Here is a 12,596-nt window from a genome sequence, read left to right as displayed (position 1 = left end):
CTCTGAGCCTTGCGATACTCAAGGCAGTAATTTTGATCTTGTGTGACTATCGTAGGTAGCTGTATGAGACCTGCGATCACAGCAGGTGACCTTTTTTCAGTTTTCAACCACCGTAGGTGGCTGCTCTGCCTTGTGCGACCATCGTAGGTGATTGTCTGAGACCTACGATCACAGCAAATGACTTTTTTTGAGGTTTTGACCATCATACGAGGCTGCTATGCCTTGTGTGACACAGCATACTGCTATTCTGAGCCCTGTGATCACAGCAGGTGACTGTTTTTGATCTTTCAACCATCGTAGGTTGTTATATGAGGGTGGTGGCAGTTTTTTTGAACACCTACGGAGGCTTGCGATCACAGTAGGGTGCTATTTGGGGCAGTTCTAACAGCAGTATTGCTCCTTGATTCCTCGCTCACGGTAATGACTACTCGGGTCACCCACAACAGTGTTTGATCAGCTTTCACGGTTCTTACGATCGTGCATTGTCACATTTACGGTACTGCGGTCATTTTATACTTAGGAGTCATGCCTCTTTTTTTTTTACTTGAACTCTCTTCAAACCAAAGTACACGGATCTTTTGATGGCCTCTGAGACATCCTCTTCCTCGATCACGAGTAATAATAATGGATTGAGTGCTCTTTCGTCTCACTCAACCGACTTTCCAAGCATTCAAATTACTATAGTGAAATTGGATGGTCCTAATTATCTCCTTTGGGCACTATCGGTTGAAATGTTCATTAGTGGAAAAGGGAAGATCGGTTATCTCACAGGGGCAGACAAACAACCTGCACAGACCGACGCTTCATACTCCCATTGGTTTGCTAATGATTCTATGGTTCGATCTTGGCAAGTTACATCTATGCAATCACACATTGCAGCAGGTTTTATGTTCTCCTCTATAGCAAAACTGATATGGGATTCCATAAAGAGCATTTACTCGCAACGTCAAAATTACGTCCAGATTTTTAACTTAAAACATGAGATTTCTCATTTTTTGCAAGGTGATTATTTAGTTACCACTTATATATCACAGTTACGTGCTCGGTGGGAAGAGTTGACTTTCTATTCCTCGTCTTATGCTTGGAAGGACCCTTTTGATGAGACATTGTATGCATCAATTCTGGATAAGAATCGGATTTTTTAGTTTCTGGCTGGTCTCCGGGATGAATTTGAGTATGCGAGAGTTCCTTTATTGGGTATGGATCATTTTCCGTCCATACAGACTGCGTATTCCTATGTCTTGGTTGATGAGAGTTGTCGTGTAGCTGTTCTACTCCTTTCTTCAGGAGATCATTCCGCTATGCTTGCTCGCTTACCTTCTCCACAGCTCCCTAGTAGGTCTCTGCCTACCCGTCAACGGCATAAGTGTGATCATTGTGGAAAGTTGGGTCATGTGAAGGCTCGTTATTATGCACTTCATGGTCGTCCTACTCAGCATCGTCAATAGTCTCAATGATCTTCAGCTCATGTCTCTCAACAGACGACTGATTTAGCACCTCCTTCAGTTACTCCCTCCTCATCAGATTCGGTATCTCTATCCCAAGCCGATCTTGACAAGTTCAAGAAATTCTTCAATCAAATAGAGATCTCATCTCAGCCAATTTCTACCTTTGTTCACTCAGGTATAGTTGCATCTGCACAGAGTGTTTGTACCACTTCTTCACCATAGATCATTGATTCTAGTGCCTCAGATAACATGACCGGTATGTCTTCCCTATTTAAAACCTATAGTGTTTATTCTGTTCATCGCAAAGTTCGCCTGGCTGATGGTTTTTTGCCTTCCATAGCTGGTTAAGGTCATTTCCCTGTTACATCTTTTTTATCCTTAACTAATACACTACATGTTCCTCAACTTACTACTAATTTATATCTGTTGGTAGTCTTACCAAAAATTTGAACTACAGTATAACATTTTATCCCTCTCATTGTGTCATTCAAGATCTGGAGTCGAAGAGGACGATTGGTACTGGACGTGAAGTGAATGGATTGTATCTCTTGGACGTTCCCGATTCACCTAGCACCCATTCTGTTCTTCAGCTTAGTAGTAGTAGTAGTCAGTCTAATAAGGCTCTTGTAATGCGTTGGCATTTACGCTTAGGCCATATTTCCTTTGGATATTTGAAACACATGTTCCCTACTTTATTTAATAATAAAAATTTGCTTGATTTTTCTTGTGAAACTTGTCAATTAGCTAAACATGTACGTTTTTCTTATCTATTAGTATGAATACTACTACACCTACTATGTTTGACCTAATTCATTCAGATGTGTGGGGTCCTTCCCCTGTCACATCTACTTTTGGTTTTCGCTATTTTGTCTTATTCATCGATGACTACAGTCGAACCACTTGGGTTTATCTTATGAAACACAAGAGTGAAGTTAATGGGATTTTCACGCAATTTCTTACTATGGTTCATACCCAGTTTGGTCGTACCATCAAACCTTCCGTTCTGATCATGGTATTGGGTACATCTATAGTGAGGTCTTGAAACTTTGTTTAGAGTCTGATATTGAGCATTAAATGTCCAGTGTTAAGATCCCTCAGCAGAATGATCGATCAGAATGAAAAAATTGCCATATTCTAGAGTTAGCCCGTGCCATCTCTATTGACATGAACATGCCCCAATCCTATTGGGCCGATGCAGTTCTTACTGCTGTTTACCTTATTAATTGGACCCCTTCCAATGTTCTTCAGTTTGCCACATCCCTCTAAACTCTCTCCGAATCGTCGCGTGTTTCCACTTCCTCCGCGTGTTTTTTGTTACGTCTGCTTTGTTCAAATTCTTGACCAAACTTGTACTAAACTTGACCCTAAAGCCATAAAATGTATCTTTCTGGGTTATTCTTCTACTCAGAAAGGATACCGTTGTTATCGACGACGTTTCATTTCTCGAGATGTTTTTCTTTTTAGCATACTCCTTACTACAGTAGGTCCGTTGGCAATTCATCTGAGTGGTTTTCTCTAGATTCACCTGATAATCCCTTCCCTTCTTTATTTCCCCTTCCCATGCCTGTTCCTTCTTCTCCAACCCCTATCAGTTCGTCACCTCCTCCATTGCAGGTTTACTCTCGGCGTCCACGCAATACTATTCACTACTATGCCCGACCAGCTCGCTTCCTTGCCTTTAGCTTCGCCTCTTTCTGTTCCCTGTGATGATCGTCCTATTGCCACTCGTAAGGGTAAGTGCACTTGTGCTTATCCCATTTCTAATTATATATTTGATTCTGCCCTCTCACCCTCCTATCAGAGTTTTCTTACTTCTGTTTCCACTGTTTCTCTTCCTACTACTGTTGTAGATGCTATTGCCCATCCTGAGTGGCGTGCAACTATGATTGATGAGTTGATTCATCTTGAAAAAACTACTTGAGAACTTGTTCCTCTTCCGCCTGGAAGGAAAGCTATGGGTTGTCGCTGGGTCTTCACGCTTAAGTATAATTTGAATGGTTCTATTGCTCGTTATAAGGCCCGTCTGGTGGCCAAGGGTCATGCTCAGACTTATGGGATTGATTATCAGGAAACCTTTGCTCCGGTTGCCAAGATGACCACCATTGGCGTTCTCCTTTCTGTTGCTACTATTAGAGGGTGGCCTCTCTTTCAATTAGATGTCAAGAATGTTTTTCTCAATGGTGATCTGCAAGAAGAAGTCTATATGGTCCAACATCTTGGGTTTCTTACTTTGCTTCTTCTACACATGTTTGTCGTCTTCACCGGTTTCTTTATAGCCTGAAGCAGTCTCCTCGTGCCTGGTCTACGCGCTTCACTAAGGCCATGCATTAGTTTGGATTCCATCAGAGTTCTGCTGATCACACCTTGTTCTTGCGTTACTCCCATGACAAAACTATTGCTCTGATTGTGTATGTAGATGATATTGTTCTTACTGGAGATGATAACGCTGGTTTTATCGAGGTCAAAACTTACTTAGGACGTTAATTTGAGATTAAGGACCTTGGACATCTTCGTTATTTTCTGGGTAGAGGTTGCGCGGTCCCAGTCTCGTATATTTATTTCTCAATGTAAGTATGTCCTTGATCTACTCCGTGACTATGGTCAGTTTGGATCTCGTCCAGCTGATACTCCTATTGAGCAAAATCACAGGTTGGCTGATTCTGAGGGGGAGTGTGTGTTGGATATTGGCCAGTATCAGCGTCTTGTGGAAAAATTGATCTACGTGTCTATGATTCGCCCTGACATTACCTATGCTGTTAATATTGTGTGTCAGTTTATGCACTCGCCTCGAACATCTCATCTTATTGCTATTTATCATTTTCTTAGATACCTTAAGGGATGTCCTGGTCGAGGTATTTTATTCAATAATTATGGTCATCTTCGCATTGAGGCATGGACAGATGCAGATTATGCTGGTTCAGTGATTGATAGACGGTCTACTTCTGGGTAGTGTACTAAGGTTGGTGATAACTTGGTAACTTGGCGTAGTAAGAAGCAGGATGTGGTTTCTCGATCGAGTGCTGAATCAGAATACAGAGCTATGGCACTTGGAGTGTGTGAGTTGTTGTGGCTCAAGACCTTACTAGCTGATTTATGTCTTCCTGTACCGGTCCCTTTCTTACTATATTGTGATAATAAATCAGCTATTAACATAGTTGCAAATCCGATTCAGCATGACAGAACGAAGCATATCGAAGTTGATCGTCATTTCATTAGAGAAAAGATTGTTTCTGGACAGATTTGTACTCTATTTGTTCCTCATCTGATGTTCTCACTAAAGGTGTTAGTAAAACCTCCTTTGAAGATATCTTGTCCAAGTTGGGTGTTGTTGGTATCCACGCAACAACTTGAGGGGGAGTGTTAAATAAGTCTGTGTCATTTTTTGTCTTTTCCTCTACTCATCTTATGTAATACTTATGTAGCCTAATTAGGGCAAATTAATCTCAATCTACTTTTCTCTCAATTTGAACTGCTATATGGTTATTAGAATGCTTCTGAAGTAGTTTCTATGATTTTTAAAGTCATATTGATAATCTCATGCAATGACAATTTTTGTTATCTATTTCTGTGTATGTGTGTGTGTGTGTGTGTTTTTTTTTATAAAATTTCGAATATATTATTCGATTCTTTTCTTGGTGTGCAGCCTATTGTCATTACTAATAAAATCATCGTGGTTCTGATATCTCTGTTACTTTGTGTTTTTACATGGAGCTTTGGTATGCTTGTGCTGGTCCTCCTCTGACGGTGCATCGTGAAGGAGAGTGCATTTCCTATTTTCCTCCGGAGGACATATCTAGTTGGTAAGCTCGAATGTTTCAGAAATTTTAAATCTCCGTATTTTGTTGAATTTCAAAATTGTCTTTTTTTTTTTTTTCATTGTTACACTCCTTTTTCTAAGAAAATTGATGTTGTTTTAGTTAGGTTTGTTTTAAAAGGCTTTGTAGGTATGGTTTCTTGTTTCTCTATTTCTAAACTTACTTGTTGGAAGAAATTTATTATTGATTAGTTTCTAACTTCCGATGTAGGTTGAAGCATCTACGAATCAGTTCTTTGATAAATTGACGCTAGCGTTTATTACCTTCCTTGTTAAATTTATCCAAATTTATTTGGATGGACACTAATTGCTTCTTTTCTAGATTCTAAGGAAAAAACTTACTTTTTTTTTTTTTCATTCTTGTTTTGTTATTTGCCTAGTTTTTTTCTAGTACTCAACGATGTGAGTCCACAAAATGGCCAATCAAAGCCTCTTGATCTTGGGGTAGGTGTGCAGTAACTCTCCAATGTTCATTTTGCTTATTCAAGGTTCCTGTTTTTGTTTGTATTGTTTCTGTTACCGATGTAAGTTCCATTCAACCTTGATCTTTTTTTTTTTCTCTCTTTGTTTAGTATGAGACTTGAACATATATGGAGGGAAAAAAGAAAAATCCATATCTCATCACAAGCATTAATATTTTCTTTATCCTTTTACATATCCAACTTTGGAAAAGCGTGAGGAATCAATCAACAGAACAATTTTCTAGATTGCCTTACATCTACCGCCTCTTGAACTACTTGATCTGCAGTAGGGGCATGGATTGTCCTTTGTAATGACTAGTGTTATATTGATTGCTATAGTCAATTCATTAGAAGTATTTTTCCAATTACTCTGTCATTATATTCATTATATATGCGAAACAAACCTAAAAGTCTAAATTTATCTAGTTGTGTTATGATGATGGGTTTTTAGTTCTCCTTAATATATGGTTGTTTATAATTTGTTCATTTTACACCTTTTGTAAAGGTTGCAAGAGCAAATGGGTGGGAACTCGTGGAATAGTATGCATTATACTCTTCAACGTTCAAAGATCGTACATATTTCAATATTGAAGCCTTTTTTGGGATGTAAAATCCATATTTTCCTACGCACTCTTTGTAAATGTCTCCAAATTGCCTCAGAAATATCATTCTATAGATAGTTCATTGGTTCACGGTTCTCGTGCTTTTAAGCCAGCTAGTACTGAACCTAGGGCATTTTTCAGGTACTCCTTTGTACATGGCTCCTGAACTGCTGGTGTGTGAACAACAACCAACCATGCTACCAACTTATGATCTCTTGAGGTTATTTGGTATGTCTTAACTTTTTCCTAATTTATTTTGCATTTTGCAATAATTAGATTTTACCTCCATATATAAATCATTGAACCTTGTCTTTAGTTTAGTTTAGTCCAAAATGGTTCTTAAATCTGTTTCATGTTCATTTGATTTGGTAATTGTTTCTCAGTTTATTAAATATTTTTTTTCATTTGAATCTTTCCCTCTCTCTCCGTTTTAATTTTCCTGGCGTCATAGCTTGGGTGGGAATGATTGTTGGGTCTGCTCTACCATGCTAACTTAATTTTGATCCTTTTAGTTGCAACTTAGAGTTCTTTGATATATATTTTTGGTTCCTTAGGATTTCGCTTGCTGTACCCTTATTTCTACATTTTGAACAATAATTATAAGAATAATGATGAATGCACATGGTTTTGGTATGTGGCATATGTGGCAAGGGCATGCACATATTTTTCCTGTGTGTCCCAATGAAAAAGATCAATGGTTCTGTGCCCTTACCATGTCGGCCGCGCGCATTCATCAGGACTTTAATTATAACCGAATCATCAATTGGGCTAAATTTCAGAAGAGAAGCGAACACAATAAGTGTTTTTTTTAAACTAATCGTTCCTTTGGATTCAGCTTGCTATACCTTTATTTCTTCATTTTGAACAACATCTACCTTTTGAGAAAGATAGAGGACATTAAGGTAAGCACATAATTGAAATATATGTCTTAGTCACACAATAATTATTACTGAATCTTTAATTGGCTAACTTTCAGAAGAAAAGCAGGCGCAATAATTATTTTACAGGGTTTTTTTTATTTATTGTTGGGTAAGCTGGACTTGGATCGACTACCAAGTATCTATTGAAAATATACCGTTTTAATTTTCCTTCAATTTCGTTCGTGCTATAGCACTTGGTTAGTCTCCATTTTATTCAAATTCAGTATATGCACTGATTCGGCATATCATCGAGGTAGATTTTCTTACCCTTTTCTTTAAAATTTCTAAATTCATAGTCCAGTTTACAGGATGAATTAATATTCCTATTCTTTTTTGCAGGATCTAGTAAAATATCCAGACAACAGGACTCCAAATTTTAAAAGCTTTTTAAAGGAATTGCTCAATAAGGTGGTTAATGTGCTAAAGCTAAAATCCTATTTTCTTACAAAACCCGAATGACCCGGATTCTGGAGGCCAAGGTAATGTTTTTCTCCATTTTTTTCCCCTTTTCACTTGTGAAATAGTCAATATGTATTTGGTGCTTCCCAATCGAAAAAGATTTTGGTCACGGACAATTCTTATTTTTTTTTTTGTGTATCTTCCAATCCTTAGATTTCTTGGCAGCTACTACTTCAAGTAAGGTATTTGAGACGCAGCTTGGGAGGGTGGAGGGACCAAAATATTTACTTCAGCAATTGGATCGTCTGTTGCGAGTCTCGAAAGTGAGATCCTTGATCGCATATTTAATGTTTCTAGCTTAGAACAGTAGTGCTCGTAGTCTTCTGAGTGATGTTAAATCAGATAGCGGTAACTTATTCCTCAGTAATTCTTCGCAGCATGAGGACTCCTCAAGATTGACAGTTCTTAAAGATTTTGTTCATATATATCATAATTAAAAAATATCATGTTCTTTTCTTTGACAATTTTTTATGGTTGGTGAGTTTTCCATGAGCTGGTTAAATGGTGATTGGGAGAAATTTGTAAGGTGGTCCGTACTTTCTCATAGCCTCCCAGTGATATTTTCTTTATAATTTAGACTAATCTGGAGACAAAATACATTTAAATCGGCATAAGCGATTGTTTATTGCCGTTAACTTGCTTTTGCAATTGAATAGTTATTGTTTTGAGTGGTCAGTTGAGTTTTGGGTTTCAATGAGGTGGATGATAGTAATTATAGATGGTAAATTGCATGTGTGGTTAATTGATAATTTTCTTTCTGTGTGATTATTTAAAACTATTGTTATATGAATATGTTAGTGGATGTTTGATTAGGTCTCTTTCTGTTATGTTTTATATATTTAGCTTCGTGATAATCCACTAAATCTAATTTAGTATTTATCAAAGCTGAAATGTTCTTCTCAAACTCATTTCGTAAGCTTCTTTGATTTTAGTAAGGTCTCCACGAGTTTCCAAGTTTTCATTATTTTATCTTCTGCATTCAAGTAAGGTTAAGTTTTTAGATTGAAACCTAATTATAATTATATTGGTGAAGTAAATATGAGTGAGAGATGAAGGAGAAAGAGATTTGGATTGGTCGATCCATGATATTAATAACCAAAATCTTTTGAAAGAGATAAGGTTTGATTCTCATTCTTGTTGCTGTTATCTTCTAACTTTGTTTATAATTTTACAAATTACTGAAATTCATGGTTCTTATTGGAAATCAGCAGCACCTATAAAAAAAGTTGAACATTCCAAATTTCATCCTTTAATAATCCCATGTAAATTTCTTCATAAATTTATGTTTTTTTAAAAGGTAATTTTCTGTTACACTTTCATAAACTAATTGAAACCGTAGATTGGAGGCTAGTAGAAATAGAGACCCTCATGTTTTTTTATATATTAATTTTCTACCCTAAGTGTGTATAAGAAGTCATTTTAAATAACAAAAGGATATGGCTCGTGACAGGCTTTAATAAAAAAGCAAGATTTGTTTAGTGACCCCAAATCTTTGGGATAGGTCCTTGATGATGATGACATTCATCATTCTTCATTAGTGATCGTCATTCGTCATCATCATTCATCATCATCATCGTTATTGTCGTTGTCGTCGTCATCATCATCAAAGCCTTGCCCAAAACATTTGGATTGATTGAATGGATCTTGTTCCTCAATTCATTTTTTTTTTCAAAGCATTTGCCTACTAGTCTTAAATGAATTGTATGAATGCATTATCAATGGATTGGGACCAACTTTGTAGTGTAAAAAAGTATACTACAAAGTGTCTTAGTTATTTCTGATCTCAATCAATACTAAAAATTAAACTAATTTTCTTTCTATCAATTAAAATGACCTTACTAAAAGTAAACTTGATATTGAAGCATGATATGTAAGGTTAAATGTTGCAATCCTCTTTTGATATGGAAATGCTCAGTGATAATCTCGTGACAAGTATTTTGAAATCCATTAATCAACTCTTTTGTTGTATGCAGCTATTGTCATTGCATATAGACAAGGGTGGTGGTTGGTTTTGAATCTCACAAGGTATTGTTTGAAGATGTTCTTAGCAATTGATGACGGCTACTTTTTTCTTTGAATTTTTCATACCTATGCAATTGTATAACCGTTTTTCTTTTGAATCTTCCACACTTTTAATCTCTATAGACCTCATCATCATAGACAAGATTGAATAAGAAAGAAATACATTAGAGAAGCTTCTAATTAGTTCTGCTATATGGTTATTACAATGCTTCTGAAATAGTTTATCTGATTGTTGAATTCATATTGATAATCTCATGCAATGACAATTTTTGTTATCTATTTCTATGTGTGTATGTGTGTGTGTTGTAAATTTGAAATACATTATTCGATTTTTTTCTTAGTGTGCAGCCTAGTGTCATTACTAATAGAATCGTGATGGTTCTGATATCTCTGTTATTTTGTGTTTTTACACGGAGCGTTAGCATGCTTGTGTTGGTCCTCTTGCGACGATGCATCGTGAAGGAGAGTCCATTTTCTATTTTCCTTAAAAGGACATATCTAACTAGTAAGGTTGATTGTTTCTGAAATTTGAAATCTCTATATTTTATTGAACTTCAAAATTATCTATTTTTTGTGTGCATGTTTCTAAGAAAATTGATGTTGTTTTGGTTTGTTTTGTTTTAAAGGACTTTGTAAGTATGGTTTCTTGTTTCTCTGTTGCTAAACTTGCTGGTTGGAAGAAATTTGTTTTTGATTAGTTTTTGACTTTCGATCTAGGTTGAAGCGTCTACGAATTAGTTGTTGACGCTAGTTTATTACCTTCCTTATTAAATTTCTCCGAATTTATTTGGATGGACCCTAATTGCTCATTTTTTAGATTCTAAGGAAAGAGCTTACTTTTTTCTTTTGTCATTTCTATTTTTGGTTATTTGCCTAGTTTTCTTCTTGTACTCAGCCATGTGAGTCCACAAAATGTCTAACCAAGAAGCCTTTTGCTCTTGGGGTAGGTGTGCAATAACTCTCCAATGTTCATTTTGTTTATTCAAGGTACCAGTTTTTGTTTGTGTTGTTTCTGTTACCATTGTATGTTCCATTCAACCTTGATCTTTTTTTCTCTCTTTGTTTAATAAGAGACTTGAACATATATGAAGGGAAAAAGGAAAAATCCATATCTCATCACAAGTATTAATATTTTCTTTATCCTTTTACATATCCAGCTTTAGGAGAATCATGAGGAATTGATCAATAGAATAGTTCTTGTGATTGCCTTACATCTACAGCCTCTTGAATTAGTTGATCTGCAGCGGGATATGGCTTGCCCCTTGTAATGCCTAATGTTACATTGATTGCTATAGTCAAGTCTTGTGGGGCATTTTTCGAATTACTCAGTCATTATATTCATTTTAGGAGAATCGTGAGGAATCAATCAACAGAATAGTTCTCGGGATTGCCTTACATCTACAGCCTCTTGAACTTCTTGATCTGCAATGGGGTATGGCTTGTCTCTTGTAATGCCTAGTGTTACATTGATTGCTATAGTCTTTTCATTAGGGGCATTTTTCCAATTACTCTGTCATTATATTCATTTTATATTTGTAAAAAAGACCAAAAAGTCTAAATTTATCTACATGTGTTATTATGATGAGTTTTAGTTCTCTTTAATATATGGTTCTTTATAATTTGTTCATTTTACACCTTTTGTAAAGGTTGCAAGAGTGTGGGGTCTCGTGGAATAGTGTGATCAATGGTGAAACAAGAAGGTATCTTTGTAATAAATGTCTCATGTGGATTTTAGTAAGGCGTTGTGCAATTTTGGGAAGCCCTCCATGGTGAGCCTCAAGGAAAAAAACTCAAATGTTGTTTAAAACATACTTTTTTAGGGTTAATGAAATCCTTGGTCTTCATCTTTGGCCTGCATTATGTAAAACATTAATTTGTTATGTTCTTAGTATTGTAAACCTTCAATATGAAACTCAAGTTCCTTTATTAGCGACAATGAAAAAGTGGTTATGATCTCATAATTTATTACTATATTTCTAATTTCACTTTCCTATTAACAATATCCAACAATTATGCTACTAATGTCACAACTTTAATTATAAACTGTAGCTTTAATGATTGTACAAGGCGTCCAATTATGATTATGATGCTTATATACCTATTTAACCACAATTATTGTTGAGTGATCAATGTAAAACTATCTCGCTAGTTGTTGCTCATTTATATGTTTCTGTCTATGGTACAACCTTGCAATTTTTTATTTACCCCAGTAATGTAAACAAAGACTGTCGTCTTGCGCTGTATAAACCTTTGTCATGTGTAAGTTTCTTTTACTTTATCTTATTGCGTATGATTTGTTCTTTGGAAAATCTACCTTCCATAGTCAACTTGATGGTTGATGTTCTCATCACATCTCCAACTGTTTACTTGCACAGGCTCACGATGCATACATCTTTAAATTTAGCATCTATTTGCATTATACTCTTCAATGTTCAAAGACCAGTACATATTTCAGTATTGAAGCCTTTTTTGGTATGTAAAATCCATATTTTCCTAGGCACTCTTTGTAAGTGTCTCCAAACTACCCTAGAAATATCATTCTATAGATAGTTCACTGGTTCACGGTTCTTAGTGCTTTTAAGCCAGCTAGTACTGAACCTGGTGCATTTTTCAGGTACTCCTTTGTACATGGCTCCTGAATTGTTGGTGTGTAAACAACAACCAACCATGCTGCCAACTGATGGTCTCTTGGGGTCATTTGGTATGTCTCAACTTTTTCCTAACTTATTTTGCATTCTGCCATAATTAGATTCTACCTCCATATATAAATCATTGAACCTTGTCTCTAGTTTAGTTTAATCCAAAATGGTTCTTAAATCTGTTTCATGTTCATACGATTCGGTAATTGTTTCCCATTTTATTAAATATTT

The 12,596-nt window shown here is 36.1% G+C and overlaps 1 protein-coding gene across 7 annotated transcripts in view; it reads left to right on the top strand.

The window, feature by feature from the left end:
* The window catches only part of LOC147409894 (uncharacterized), a 45,407-nt gene that overhangs the window by 17,729 nt on the left and 15,082 nt on the right, over nt 1-12,596 (top strand). For 4 of the 7 annotated variants that reach the window (XR_015175460.1, XR_015175459.1, XR_015175458.1 and 1 more), the window contains exons 21-25: nt 6,467-7,724; nt 7,858-7,967; nt 9,678-9,729; nt 11,074-11,158; nt 12,341-12,427. The exons of 1 other annotated variant lie outside the window; for it this stretch is intronic. Coding sequence is in view for 1 of the 6 variants with exons in the window: in XM_086431993.1 (XP_086288119.1) it covers nt 5,643-5,706; nt 6,467-6,544 (142 nt within the window). In the remaining 5 variants the exon portion in view is untranslated. Of the gene's footprint in view, nt 1-5,642; nt 5,707-6,466; nt 7,725-7,857; nt 7,968-9,677; nt 9,730-10,148; nt 10,232-11,073; nt 11,159-12,340; nt 12,428-12,596 lie in introns of all 7 variants that reach the window. 2 more of the 7 variants (XM_086431993.1, XR_015175461.1) reach the window with 2 other exon arrangements.

Source organism: Akebia trifoliata, chromosome 2 (genome assembly GCF_017979445.1).
Source record: "Akebia trifoliata isolate Shusen 1 chromosome 2, ASM1797944v1, whole genome shotgun sequence".
NCBI lineage: Eukaryota > Viridiplantae > Streptophyta > Magnoliopsida > Ranunculales > Lardizabalaceae > Akebia > Akebia trifoliata.
Note: the sequence above shows the minus strand (reverse complement) of the source record. Positions and strands in the feature narration are given on the sequence as shown.